The following is a 15,287-nucleotide window of genomic DNA, read 5'->3' as shown; positions in this document are numbered from 1 at the left end:
GAGTACTGAGAGGAAATGGATTCAAGTTGCCAAATGATTAGTTCTATGCAATTATAAAATCACAAAATCAGAAGTGACTCCAAAGACCATCTAATTCAACCTGTACCCTCCTATAAGCTTCCAGCTTCCATGTCATGACTTCCAGTGGTGGTGAATGTATTACCTTATTACACAATCTATTCTAGTTCTAATAGTTCAGGAGTACAACAACACTGTTTTTTTTTTCCCTATCACACAATCTTAGAGTCTGAAGGCAATAGAGAAGCCATCCAACCCATACCTAAACAAAATTTACTTGACAATATACCCAACAAATGGTCACTCAACTCTCCAGAAGCTTTAATGGCTCCTTACTGCCTCTAGGATAGTTTAAAAATGTGTTACTTTGGCAGTTATACTCATTTGCAAGCTGGCCTCAGTCTTATCTATTTGGTTGCATATGTATATGTTGTGTCCCAGCAAAAAAAAAAAAAAAGCTTATTTTCCACTCCTATACTGAGAGGACATTCCAAAATCCATCTTAGTGCTTTAGTACAGGGGTTCCTTCAATACCCAGAATGCTCTCCCTCCTCACTCCTGCCTCTTGGAAACCATATGTCCCTTCAAAACTCATCTGCTGATTCCCCCAATTGTTAGCTTTTTCCTCTCCCTGAAATTGTTTTTTTTTTTACCTTTTTGTATATATCTTGTATCTATCTGTATATATGTGGTATCACCAACTCACAATTGATCAATTCAGCCTCACCTACAGTGAGGGGAAAGCTAATACCTCCCCAGAAGCAATACATTCCACTTTTGGATGAATGTTAGGCAATTTTTCCTGTACATTAAGCCTAAATTTACCTCTTTTGTAGCTTCTGCCTGTTGCTTCTAATTCTGCCAACCAGGCAATCAATAAACATTTATTAAGCACCAACAATGTGCCAGGCAGTGTGCTAAGTTCTGGGGATACAAAAAGGGGCAAAACAATCCCTGCCCTCAAGTAACAGGCGATACAATAAGCAAATAACTGTGTACAAACCAGCTGTCTAAGCAGGATAAATAGGAAATTATTTAAAAAGGGAAAGCATTAGAATTTGGAGGCGTTAGGAAAGGCTTCCTGTAGAAGATGGAATTTTAATTGGGATTTAAAGGAAGCCAAATGGGGAAGATAAGAAAGGAGAGCATCCAGGCATGGGGGATAGCCAGAGAAAATGCCTGGAGCTGAGAGATGAAGTGCTTTGTTCATGGAAGAGCAAGGCGGCCAGTGTCACTGGACCAAGGAATACATGGCAAGGAGGAAGGTTTAAGAAGATTGTAAAGGTAGGAGGAAAGGGTCTAAGTTATGAAGCTCTTTAAATGCTAGAGTATTTTGTATTTGGTGCAGGAAGGAATAGTAAGTCACTGGAGTTTATTGAGTATAAGAGTGACATGTTTGGACTTGCACTTCAGGATAATCATTTTGGTGGCTGATTGGAGTGGGAAGAGATTTGAGGCAAGCAGACCCATCAGCAGGTTATTTCAATAGTCCAAGCATGATGATAGTTTGTACCAAGGTGGTTACTATATCGGAGAAGAGAACTGAGAGGAAATGGATTCAAGTGGTTAATTTTATAGAATTATAAAATCACAGAATCAGGGTCAAACAAGGTCATCAGGGTCAAAGGCTGCCAAGAAGTCAAAAATGAAGACTGAGAAAAGACCATTGAATTTGGTAATTAAGATATCATTGGTAACTTTGGAGAGAGCAATTTCAGTGGAATAATGAGGTCAGAAGCTAGATAGAAGGAAGTTAAGAAGAAAGTGAGAGAAAACCTTTAAAGACTTGTATAAACTAAAGCAAAGTAAGGTAAGCAGAACCAGGAGAACAATCTACAATGTTGTACAATATTGAACAATATTGTAAAGATAATCAACTTTGAAAGACTTAGTAACTGATCAACGCAGTAACACACCACAATTCTAAAAGACTCATGATGAAACATGCTATCCACTTCCAGATAAAGAACTGATACTTACAATGCAGATTCAAGCATAGTTTTTCTCTTTCTCTTTCTTGCCTTTTTTTTTGGTGGGGTAGAAAGGGAACATAGCTAATGTGGAAATTTGTTTTGCATGACTATACATATCTGTAATAGGTTTTGTTTTTCTTGCCTTGTTATTGGATGGGGAAGGCAGGAAAGGAAGAGAGAAAATTTGGAACTGAAAAAAAAATACAAAAGCCTCTGTATTTTAAAAATAAATAAATAAAATTTTTAGAGATTAATAAAAGAAGAATGAGAGGAGAGAAAGTGGAGGCACCTAATAGCCTGTCTTCTCAAGGAGCTTAGCTACAAAGAGTACAAGAAATATAGGACAATAATTAGTGGGGATGGAAATAACAAGTGCAGAATTTTTTTGTTTTTTGGGTTTTTTTTTTAAGATAGAGACCTGGGTGTGTCTGTAGGCAGTAGAAAAGCAGCCAGCAGACAAGGAGAATGAAGATAAGTGAGGGCCAGGAAGAGGGGATGATAGAGAAGACAATTTCTTGGAGGAGATGGAAAAGAATGGGATCACTTGTGCAGGTAGAGGGATTTACCTTGATAAGAAGTAGGGTCACCTCTTTGTGTAGGACACGGGTAAAGGAAGAAATAGTAGTAGAGGCACCTGATTGATACGAGATGACAAAGAAGTTAGAAGAGGGAACTTGTGGCAATTGTCCTTAATTTTTTCTTTGAGATATGACATAAAGTTCTCAGCTAAGAAGGTGGGAGGAGGAGCCATGGAAAGTTTGAGGAGGGACAAAAAGGTTTGGAAGAGCCACTATTGAAGGCGAGATAGTGAGTTGATAGGGGACATGTGGAAAGATTGCCTCGCCCAATTGAAGGCCCAATTGAGGTTATATAACATAAATTTGTTTTGGACCCAGTGAGAGTGATTCTGTGATTTTCTCTATCTTTGTTCATCATCAAATAGAGAGTCTAATTTCTCTCTCATGTAACAATCCTTCAAATATTTGAAGATGAATATTATATTTTTTCCACAAGTATTTTCTCCAGGCTATAAATGTCCAGTTCCTTCAACCAGTCTACAAACAGTATGAACTTAATGTCATTCTTGGTTGAACAATCTTTAGTTTACAAATATCCTTCCTAAAATGTAGTGACTAGAACAAAATATACAACTCCATATTTGGTCTGACCAAGGCAGAGTACAGCAGAACTATTACTGACCTAGCCCAAGATACTAAGCATCTCTTAAAGTAGTTCAAGATTCTCTTAGTTTTCTTCAATTGAATTCAACCAACATGACATTTCCCCCAGTAAATTTTAAGGTCCTAGAGGACAAGGACTATTTCATTTTTGTCTTTGTATTCTTAGTACCTAGCAATTTACCATTTGAATGTTTTCAGAATGTTTACTAGAAAATCCTCCTTGGATAAGCAGAAGTAAGGGGAAAAGAAAAAGGATAAAAGTTATAGCCACACACTCTCGAACCCTAAGAGTTACCATAGAGAAAAAGAAAAAAAATGTGAAGAATGACAAAAGAAGTCCTAGACTTTTACTTTTCCATTCCAAAGGACCAAGTCTTAAACATCACAAATCCAGGACAAGTAGGAGATGATGTTACATCTTTGCAGTTCACCATGCAAGTCCTGATTCAAGGTGGTGACAATGAGTCAATTATTTGGAGCAGTACCAAGAATATCAGGGATGCAGAACAGAAGATAGCACTATCAACACAATCACAAATGCTTCTCCTGTTTTAAGGCAATGGTGATGGACAAGAACAGCTCCAGGAACCTAAGGCCCTGGGACAATTCACTGTCAGTCATCAGGGCTATCTCTTGTAAAACAGCTAAGAGGTCATAAGCTTCTTGCATGAAATCTGTCTTGGAATCTAAGTTGATACCATCACCCACTCAGTTTTCCCTGGCCCATCAAACCAAAACATCCTCCCTAAGAGCTCCATTGGGGGGATAATACCAGATTTTTGCCACTTTAGAGGCTTCTGTAGGGTGGATATCCTCCAAAATACAGACCGTTATATCCGGGAACTCAGAATTACCACCATCTCAACTAAGGAATCCCTTTTCTTCTAAGCAAATATACATTCGCCAGAGTTACATCAATTTTATCTTCCCCAAACAAAGTGACTCCCAACAATACCACTCCTTGTCCTTCTATGGGAAGGAGCTGTTGAAACCATTCTCAACTGAGGGAGATCTGAGCTATTTCTCCAGGAACTTGAAACTAAGCTAACTCTATGTGGGGGAAGGAATAGGGAAGAGACAGAGAGGGTCAGCTAGAACTATATCCAAAAGTTCTTATCAGGTAAGTCTTCCTGGAGACTGGGTCCTAGAAACTAGTGGATGGGAGAGCCCTTCCCCATCCTGGGATTCCATTGATTTAGACATGGCTTCTGGAAAGTTGGACCCCTGACCTGGGCAATCAGGTACAAGATGATGAAGGGCCGTACCTTTTTCCCTGAGTTGAGATAGTGCCATTTTGTCGATTGAGGACAAGTTGAAAGCTGCTTGGGTTATGATGCTCTGAGTGGCACAAAGAGTGTAGTTGGGGGCAAGACTAGCTGTGTTGTCCTTAGTTAAAGGGATCATGTGGCCCTGTACCCAGAACGAAATGGCATAACCACTCCAAAATCTTTATTGGCGATGGCATGACACCCCCCAAACTCTGCTATTTTTGTGTGACCTCTGTCCCAAAGCCCATTGTAATAGTATTCTCTTCTCATTGGTGGAGATGAAGGTCCTTCCCTGCATGAAGGGCAGGGTGGAAATGGTGAGAGTGGGAGAGCTCCAACCTTTGTCAGCCTTCTTTGGAACCTTCTTCATGTTTTGAGTTGCTTCTGGTGTTTCTGCTGAATGAGAGGAGCTAGCAATCTCCATCATACCCCTACTCCTAGCTTGCTATGTTAGAGACTGTGGGGAGTTTCCCTTTGGGTGAGATCTAGGACTCTCTTTTTTGGTTAAGCTTAGTTATCTCACTCCCAACAGGAGAGCTCCTTCACCCTGCATTGTCTGGTATATATTCTCCTATATATACTTTCCATGATATCTGTTTTGCTACAGTTAACAAATTGCAGCAAATAGGTTTCTTTGCTATTCTGTGTATGTGTTTATTGTGGAACTGGTATTTGATGAGAAAGGAGTAAAATCTCGGATATAAAGCTTGGGGTCTTCCTTTCTCCCAGTAATGAGAAACAGAGATCAGAAATTAGATTGAACCTGATCAAATCCCCTAGATATGCCATACTTAGGGGAGAAGAGAGATATTATACTAGCAAGGTACCCCCTCTCTCTGAGGAGAGCAGAATGGCCTCTGGGTCCAACTTCTTATTCTTCCTCCTGAAGAAATTAAAGTCTCTCTTGGAGAAGGGCGAGGGGAGACAATGCTAGAAATCTCTATTCTTCCTCCTTTTGAGCCTTAGAATAACACTTGTATGCTATAAGTTGGCAAACAGCCTGAGAGCTATACATGGGCTCTTACCACATAAGGCTCTCTCCATTTATAATAGCTCCAATCTGGTTGTTTAGTAAGTAATAACTCTGATAGATGCTGATATGCCCCACAAACAACTTAGTGAAGTGAGAGGAATAAGCAAAACTCTTCCATTGGTCCTGACCCCAAAGGAGGAGTTCTATGCTCTCAAGAGGGAAAAAATGGGAAGTTGCTGAGGCAAGTATAGTCACAAAGCATCATTTAGGTTAAGGTAGCTTCCGCAGGTGGATGAAACTGGTCCTAATTGGCAAATCTGTTATCCATTATCCAGTTATGGGTCAGAGATCCAGAATACAGAGAAGCAGGCACAAGTGAGGAGGAGTCCTAGATGAGTACTGAGCATGGAACAAATTTTGGAAACATAACTAGGCAGCTCTGAGCCCAGGAGTGCAATGGCAAATTATTATTATCTTTTGTTTTTGTTTTTGTTTTTTTGTTTTTTGCTTTTTGGCAGGGCAATTGGGGTTAAGTGACTTGCCCAAGGTCACACAGCTAGTACATGTGTCAAGTGTCTGAGGCCGGATTTGAACTCAGGTCTTCCTGACTCCAGGGCCGGTGCTCTACTCACTGTGCCACCTAGCTGCCCCATTATTATTATCTTTTATCCCAGTATACAAGCCTTGGAGTATAATAACCAGGGCAAGAGATGAAAGAGGAGTTGCTCTGAACTTGCAGAACCTCCCAGAGGACTAACAGTGACTGAGTTCAGCAGCAGTCTATGAAAACTCATTCATACACAAGCCAACAAAACCAAACCTGGGTCAGGAACTGGCAGAGCTAAGAAAAGGAGAAAAGTAAACAGATCTCTCCCCATATCATACTACTTGGGGAACACTGAAAACCTTCAGGCACCCAGACTGAGTTGTGAAAGCAGCCAAAGGACATGAAAGGACAGAAGCTCAGGGCAGACATCCCCCCACCACCTGCCAAAAGTGAGCAGAGCCCAGCATTAACATAAAGTCCAAGGTCAAGAAGTAATGAGAAAACAAAACAAGAAAGAGCAAGAAAAAAAAGAACCTGACCATAAAGAACTACTATAGTGTAGACATATACACATATAGACATATAGTGTCTATATGTATAGACATAAACACAGAAGATGACAATGACTTGAAAACATCTACAAGCAAAGCCTTAAAGAAAAACTCAAACTGGATACAAGCCCAGCAAGAATTCCTAGAAGAGCTAAAGAAAGGCTTTTTTTTTTAAAGTGGCTTTTAAAATCAAATGAGAACAGCAGAGGGGAAAAAATGGGAAAAGAATGAGAATTACAGAAGAAAGATAAGAACAGAGGATAGGTTAGTAAAATAGGTACAAATATTTACCTTCCTGGGCATAGAAAACTGGAAAAAAATTACTTTTAGAAAAGTGAAGGAACTTGAGATTACAGAGGAAATAGAAAGAAACTAGAATATGTTTTCCTTTCTTTCCAGACTGTTGGAGAAGAGCTTTTAAAAATGGAAGAACTTAAGCTATCTTCTAAACATCCTAGAGGCAATAGAAAACAACTGAAACTTCTTGAACCAGATTATGGGCCTTGGTAGGGTTTGAGGAGTGGGGGAAAGGGATTGAGTGGTTAAGAGATGATATGGTCAGACCTATCAGCATATCAGTCTGGCATGTGTGTATAAATCAGATTGGACAGGGGGAGAGACTGGAAGCTGGAAGATCAATCAAGAGACTATTGCTATAGTTCGACAAGAGCTGTGAGTGGTGCCTAAAAGAGGTTATTGGTATGTGAATAGGAAAAAGGGTACAGGCTTAAGACATTTAGAATCAGAACCAATAGAACTTGGCAACTAAGTAGATGGTGGAAAGAGAAGAAAAAGAAGCAGGGTGGTTAAAAATTGAGGATGTTTCTTAGGTTGTAAAATTGGATGATTGGCAAGATTTTCATGCCTTATGGAGAAACAAGGAAATTAAGATCACTGGTGGATTTTAGAGAGGGGGAAGAGATGAGTTCTGTTTTGGGAATGTTTGATTTGAGATGTCTACGGGGCATCCAGCTGGTGATATATTGCAAGTTAATATAAGAATGCAGTTCAGATGAGAAACAAGAGCTGGATATGTAAATGTAAAAGTAATCTTCACAGAGGTGATCATTGAACCTATGGGATATAATGAGATCAATAAGAGAGAATATTGCTAAGAGATAAGAGAAAGAGATAAGGCCCAGAATAGCTGGTACCCCCACAGATAGGGGACTGAACACAGAAACTAAATCCAACAAACTAGACGTAGAAGAAATAGTCATTTGGAAGAAAAACCAGAAGATAATAATGTCATGAAAATCAAGAAGGCAGAAAGTATCCAAAAAGATGCGATAAACGGTATCAAATGTTTTAGCGACACCAAGCAGCATAAAGACTGAGAAAAGGCCAGTTGGTATTGAGATCATTGGCAACTTTGGAGAGAGCCATTTCAGGTAAATGGGATTGGAAGCCAGATTGTAAGGAATGTGGATGGGATTTGAGTAAGAGGAATCAAAGAAAGTTGAAAGCTTTTTCTAGGACTTTGGTAGTGAGGAGAGATTTAGTATGGTGGCTTGAAAACATGTCACGGTCAGTTGAAGGTTTTGGGGTTTTTTTAAGTATGGGGGAATCTGGACATGTTTATAGGCAGCATTGAAGGAGCTAGTGGGTAAGAGAATAAAGATTAGAAAGGTGTTTAATCTCGCTGGTGATTCATCTTGAGTTTGCAGTCTGCTGAAGCCAGGAGAATTTTTTTCAAAGAAAAAATGGCTATCTAAGTCATTCTTTCCCCATCTTGCACTTGTGAAGCTGAGTTTTTGAATCCATGTATAAGGTTTTACATTTTTATCCATTGAATTCCAAGAGGAAGTATGGCCAAATGAGTAAGTGCTAAGCCTGGAATCAGGAAGACCTGTCTTTATATCCAGCTTCTGACAAACACAGTGACCTTGGGCATCCCTTTAACCTGTATGTACCTTAAACAGCTGTCAGTGGAAGAAGTCCTGTCACCAGGAGTATCCTTCATTGAGGAAATCACATATATTTGAATCCAACGCTGTTTCCTGTCAACATGTTTCTGAATCTTGCTATATAGTGTGTCAACTATTACCCTTCCAGCTTTTCTTCTTTAGCAAATTTGATCAGTAAGTCGTCTATGCTTTTTTCCAAGTTATCCAGCCAGCATCTGCCTCTGCAACATGTCATGCAGTATACATATATAGGATAATTTGGAAAAATGCTTAAAAATAGAAGAGCCTAAGATAGCATCCTCTACATTATTTCTGTCCAAAATCCTCAAAGGTTAAAGTTAGTATAGTAACTGTCCTTGGTTTTTATCACTGCATCTTCCTGACCTTCACTGAAGTAAATCTAGTACTTATAAGTCTTCACTGAAGGCCAGGAAGAGTGATCTTTCAAGAAGTTTACATTCTAATGGACAATCCACAAGTTTTCTATTCAACTTAACTACCAGACAATGGTACCATAAAAAAAAATTGCAAAGTTATTATCCATGTAGATCTTTTAAAATAGATCACCGGTCTTGGAAAGTTTAATAATAATATCTCCATTGTTAGACTGTGAGTTCCTTGAGAGCAGCGGCTGTTTCTTGCCTTTCTTTGTATCCCCAGAGCTTCACACAGTGCCTGGCACATAATAGATGCTAATAAATACTAGTTGACTGACTAACTGATTGATCTCCCCAACTGTTATCACCTCCCTTGTATTTACTTTGTATCCATTTTGTTCATACTAATGTATGTATATGTTGTTTCCCCCAATAGAAGACAACATTCTTAAGAGTAAAAACTGGGGGGTTTGGGTTCATTTTTATGTCCACAACTATTTAACACACTTTCTGGCACACGGTAATCACTTAATACGTATTGACAAACAATTCATTCGTTGGTTTTTCTAAATTCACACAGCAAAATAGTGCAAAAATAAAGTAGTGGTAGAGTTAGGAACCCATATACCCTGGCTTTTAGCAGGCATTGACCTGCACAAAGTCATTAGCCTCCACCAAATGAACATTTACTTATGTTTCCATACGTACTATATGATTTCTTAAGGACTCACCTTTGGTTAGTCAAATCATTTGCAAAAATACAAAGTCATTGGAAGTTGTATTTCTGAAAAAAGTTGAAATCAGTAGTTTGGCATACTCAGTATACACATTTAACTGAATGTTTTTGAGCACATTTTCAAACACTACAATGATTCAAGAAATATATTTCTCCCTTTTATAGTATATTGTTATGTTTCTGAACTTTCTATTTTATCTATATAGGTACATAGATGAGAAGTTCTCTGGTACCGTCAAACCCTTTTCTGTAGCTGTAGAGAAACATGGCTGTTTTCTAGAAATTCTAGTTTCTTATTCTTCACAATTAGTTTCAGTTAAATTTATCAATCATTCTTTTATAGTTGCCTTTACATCTGTATACATAGTCCAAAGACTGAAATGTTTATACTAGATTATGTGCTCTTCTATTTATTGGGCCTTAAAATTTTTGTTAATGTTATCTTTTGGTTTTGTGTTATGTTTATTTCTGAATATATATCTCCTCCCCTTCTACAACCCAGTGAGCCAGGCATTATAGCAAATTTCCATTTGTTGTTAAGTAGCTTAACATCTTGATTTTTAAAATCCAGTAGGATTTTTACACCTTACAAAATTTACATCTAAATTTCACTACTAATTTCCAATGTCATGATAATGAATTTAGCAGAACCCATTTGGATCTTAATAAAACACATCTCAAGGTAAAAATTTTTCATTATGAAAACTTTCTTTCACATTCTTCACCTGGTCCACTATTTTAGGCAGACCCTAGCCATGCTTCACTTCATTTTTTACTCCCAGTCCATCTTTTCAACCAACCTGACCTAAAACCACACCTTGATAGTTTTAAGCCTTTTATCTCTTGAACTCTCTTCTGGAAAAACAGTGATCAGATCAACAATGGAATTGTTTTCGGAAGTATTATTTCTATATAGCCCCATCATTATCCCTACAATTTTCTGGGCCAAAACAGCCATCCTTGGTCCCCACTCATTTATGTCTAATGACTTCTCCTATTAGAATATGACCTCTTTGAGGTTAGAGACCATCTGTGGTTTTGTAATTGTATCTCCAACATTAACCACAGAGCTTGGTATACAGACCTGCTTAATAAATGCTTTTTAATTTCAAGGTGACCTTTTATTCACAGCACTGACTCTCTTTCTCTAATAGATACAACTTAAGTCAAGATAGTCCCAAATGTAGCCAAGTATTTTTTTTGTGATTATTCAACTTAACAAGCAATAAATATTAATTGCCTACAATGTATAAAGTACTGGGGAGTCAATGACAAAAATAAAGTAGTCCTTTGGATAAAACAAATATACAGATATGTAAATATAAGGGAAAAGGAAGAGAATAAGCATTTACATAGCACATATTATGTAGCAAGCACTGTGTAAATATTATCCCATTTGATCCTCACAACCCTTTGAGGTAGATACTGTTGTTATTCCAACTTTACAGTTGAGAAAACTGAGCCAAATAGAGATTAAATTGCTTGCCCAGGGTCACACAGCTAATAAGTATCTGAGGCAACATTTGAACTCAGTTCTTCCTATCTCCAGGTCTTGCTGTATCCACTGCACCACCTAGCTGCCTCAAGGTATATAAAGTATATACAAAGAAATTTTAAGAGAGATAGAACTAATCGTTTAACTGGAACGGTGTGTGTTACACTAGTCAGGACAAATTAAATGCCAACCTGATGAATTTGTATTTTTTCTGAGAGGTGATAGGGAGCCACTGAAGATTTTTCAACAGAGGAGTAATATGGTCAGATCATTCTATCCAGATCATTTTTATCAGTTTGACAGAAGAGTGAAAGATTGAAGAAGGAAGAAATTAAAAGTAGAGAGACAAAATAAGAGACTATAGCAATAGATGAAGAGAGAGATAAGGGTTTCACTAGAATAGAGGTGGTGTGAATGGAGAAAGGGTGCAAGAGACATTATGGAAATTGAATTGACAAGATTTGATAACTGATTGGATAAGGGGATAATTGAATGGGAATCAAGAATCATTACTATAATAAGGACCTGGGTGACTGACAGAATGGTGCCCTCAACAGAAATTGGGAATTTAGGGAAGGGATAGGTTTTGGAGAAAGTATCGTGAATTCTGTTTTGAACATGTGGAGCTTGAAATGCCTGTGGGACAGGTGGAAATGTCTGGCAGGCAGTTGGTAATATAAGATTGTCATTTAAGAGAAAGATTTTGGCTAGTTTCATAAATTCAGAAGTCATTGGCATATAGATGATATTTGAACTCATGGAAGCAGATAAAATCAATATCAGAGAAAATATAAAGAGAATAAGATCTTGCAGAGTAAAATGATATTATTCTGCCATTTGCCGAACTAGCAAAATAAAGTTCCTTTAATAAAGCTTTATTAACCTGTAACATAGCAGCTCAGTAATGGCTATTGCAAATTCAGAAATGTACTTCTCAGGGCACAAAGTATCAAGAAGAAGCAAATGTAGTACTTGGAAGGAGCAGGGAGTGTGAGGTTGCTGAAGGGTTTCTTTTTTGTCTTCCTTCAGAAAGAGGGTTCCAGTGTGGATCTTATTAGGAATTCCAAGCCAATTCCAAGTTGATATAGTGATTCCCAAGAGGCAGGCTGAAAGAGACAGAGACATTGCTGTAAGGGACTTCTCTCCAGGATTCTGATATGTTAAGAGCAGTATCGTCAAAGGATACTAAGATCATAGCTTTAAAACTGGAAGGCACCTGAGAATCCTTTTGGTTCAGTCTCCTCATTTTATAGATGAGAAAACTGAAGAGTAAGTTAAAGTGTAAATAAGGAATAAGTTAAGTAAAAGTGACTTTCCTAAGGTCATAGTGACAGTAAGTGGCTGAGAAGGGATTTGAACCAAGAGCCTCTGGCTCCAGAGACAATGCTTTTCCCAGCATACCACGGTGACTCCCCATCTTGGGGAACTGGAATGAGCCAGACTCCTTCCATAAATTGGAATTACATGATGAATGTAACAATTTATAAGAAATAAATATAAATTCCTTTATCTCATTTAAGAAATTCAGTAGTACAAGTGCAGAATGGAGATACTAGACAGAAACTCATGTGGGAAAAAATTTAGGAATTTTAGTTGACTGCAAACTCAGTCTGACATGGCTAACAGAAAAGGTAATGAGATCTTAGGGCATGGAAATGGAACCAGATTGTTTTTTAAAAGGCAAGTATAGTCTCTGAAATAAAGGAGGTAATAATAGTTCCACTAACCTGAGATGTTTAAATTGTTTGTCAGTTTGGGTGTAACATTTTAAAAGACCATTGTTAGGAGGGAAAGCATACAGACAAGGGTGACCAGAATGGTGTAGTTATCATGGGGAACATAATAACTACCTTCAAATATATGAAGAATTGTCATGTTGAAGGGGGAATAAACTTGTTCTAGGATGATCAGAAAGGCACAGTTAGCACTAGTGTGTAATTTTCTTCCACAGATGTCATCGTGCATTAGGTATGGGGTTGGGCCATGTGGCTGCTATGATACCTTTCAACTCATATATTTGAGGACAGATTAATAATTAGTTTATGCAGACCTTTTTAACTGATAAGACAAAAGAAGGGAAACAGATATGGAGGATTGCTAAAGTAGACTGTTCCCATGTTACTGTTTGCAAGTCTATTCCATTCAACGGTTTTAGAATCTCTTGACTCATGAATACCTGTTGTTTTTCTCTAATTAAAATCTGAAAAATGCAACACTAGAATACCTTTTAGTTGAATGATACTATTTTGTAATAATAATAGCCAGCATTTACATAGCACTTTAAGGTTTGCAAAGTGCTTCTCAAATATTATCTCATTTATCCTCTTAACAACTCTGGGAATTAGGTGTTTTCCTTATCCCCATTTTACAGATGAGGAAACTGAGTCAGGCAGAGGTTAATGACTTGTCCTAAAAATCCCACAGCTATTAAGTGTCTAAGACTGAATTTGAATTTGTATCTTCCTGACTCAATTTCCAACACTCATGCCTCTGCACCACCTAGTTGCCTTTTTTGGACTTTTTACTTTAAAAAAAGGATACAGATTTGTAAAAAAGTTACTTGTATAGCTAGTAATTATGTGTTTGTAAAATTAAGTGATATAACATAATTAAACTTGCTTTTTTCTGCCCTTAGGATTTCAAGCACACAAAGTCCTTTGTAATTTAGAAGACTTCTTACTTTGAGATATACCCAAATCACTGTTTGTTAAAACAAATTATTAAAAATATATTAAAAAAAACTGTGCTTTGTCTTACATTTAACAAAAGCTATATAGTGAAATCAGAAAGATAATTTTGGTTAAAATTTTATCATGACCTCTATAGTATTTGAAATATAACATTTTAAAAGAATAATCTTAAACCCTTCACATAATGAATTCTGGTTTTTTTTTGTCATTTGGGGTTCTTGTGTCTTATTTGTTAGTTATAAGTATCACAATGTCCTTGTATGTATGCATTTCTATATTTCTTTCTAGTATTTCTGTCTTATTTGGCAGCTTAGGTATCTTTTCACAGCTACCACTGTTTCTGAAAGAAAACATTTAAATAGCTTACACTGAAGGCCAAATTGTCCTATAGCACAAGTAGATGTCTGCCTAATATACCTTCTTTGTAGGCACCCAGTTGGGGGGGTTCAGAACACACTCTGAAATAAAGAGTTTATTTGAACATATAACTGCCAAATGCTTGTTTTTCTATCCCAAGACAAATCTTGTTCACCTATATGAGGGAATTCATATAGAAGTACATTTGCATAAGATTCCATACACTTTGTTTTTGTTTCTCTATGGCATAACAAAAAAGTAACCTTCAGGAAAGGAAGAACGCATGTTGTGCATGATACCCTTCACACAGCTTGAAGCAGGGAAGACAACTTGAAGACATACCTGGTTTCAAATCCCAATTCTGGCTTTTAACTAGTTGGCTAACTATGGGCAAGTCTTTTTGATTCTCAGCCTTCATATCTCTCAATTTAGGTATAATAACCTCAACATTATTTATTTCGTAGTGTTGCTGTAAAGATCAAATGAAATAACATTTATAAGGTACTTTACAAAACTTAAAGGGCTATGTAAATGTCAGCTATAACAACAGCGATGCCAATAACAATAACAATTCTTTACTTCTTTCTCTTTCTTTTAAGATATTCAGTGCTAGAAACTTGGAGCTAGGCAAGGAAAGCAGCTATCTAGGGCAAACTATGTTACAAGCAATACTTTTATTATCACTGTGTTTGAATGTACATGTTCTTAATACCAAAAAATTCCATTCTTCATGACACATTTATTTTGAGAAGTCACGTGTTATAATGAAGGAAAATAGCTTCTGCAGCAATGTTTCAGCTGAGAAGGCCACCGGAGTAGCAGAATTGTTAGAAGAAATTCATCTATTTTAAATGACTTGGTATAATTAATAAGCAAACATATCTTCTCTTGGCTGAGTAAATGGCACACATATATGAATTTTTAAAACAGATTCTTATTGATATATTTTGGTTTTACACCATCTACGTTTCCCCATGTATCGCTTCTCCCACATAGAGCCATCCTTTATAGCAATTTTTCTACGAAGAATATGAAAAAATTTCATCAAAACCAATCAGTGCATTAAAAATTGTTCCACACTTGTGGACCCACAATTCTGTAAAAGAGCAGGGGACAGTACCCCCTCCTATCTCTTCTTTGAGGCCAACCTTGTTATTAATAATTTTACAACATTCAGCTTTAATTATGTTGTAATTTTTTATCTTTCCATTGTT

At 37.3% G+C, this 15,287-nt stretch overlaps 1 protein-coding gene across 2 annotated transcripts in view; it reads left to right on the top strand.

The window, feature by feature from the left end:
• The window catches only part of JAM2 (junctional adhesion molecule 2), a 104,058-nt gene extending 90,299 nt beyond the window's left edge, over positions 1-13,759 (top strand). For both annotated transcript variants that reach the window (XM_036745403.1, XM_036745402.1), the window contains exon 10: positions 13,662-13,759. In XM_036745403.1, the coding sequence (XP_036601298.1) occupies positions 13,662-13,694 (33 nt within the window). In that variant the 3' untranslated portion in view covers positions 13,695-13,759. The remainder of the gene's footprint in view (positions 1-13,661) is intronic.
• The last annotated feature ends 1,528 nt before the right edge of the window (positions 13,760-15,287 follow it).

This window comes from Trichosurus vulpecula, chromosome 2 (assembly GCF_011100635.1).
Source record: "Trichosurus vulpecula isolate mTriVul1 chromosome 2, mTriVul1.pri, whole genome shotgun sequence".
In the NCBI taxonomy this organism is placed as follows: Eukaryota; Metazoa; Chordata; class Mammalia; order Diprotodontia; family Phalangeridae; genus Trichosurus; species Trichosurus vulpecula.
This window is presented reverse-complemented; position numbering and strand designations above follow the sequence as displayed.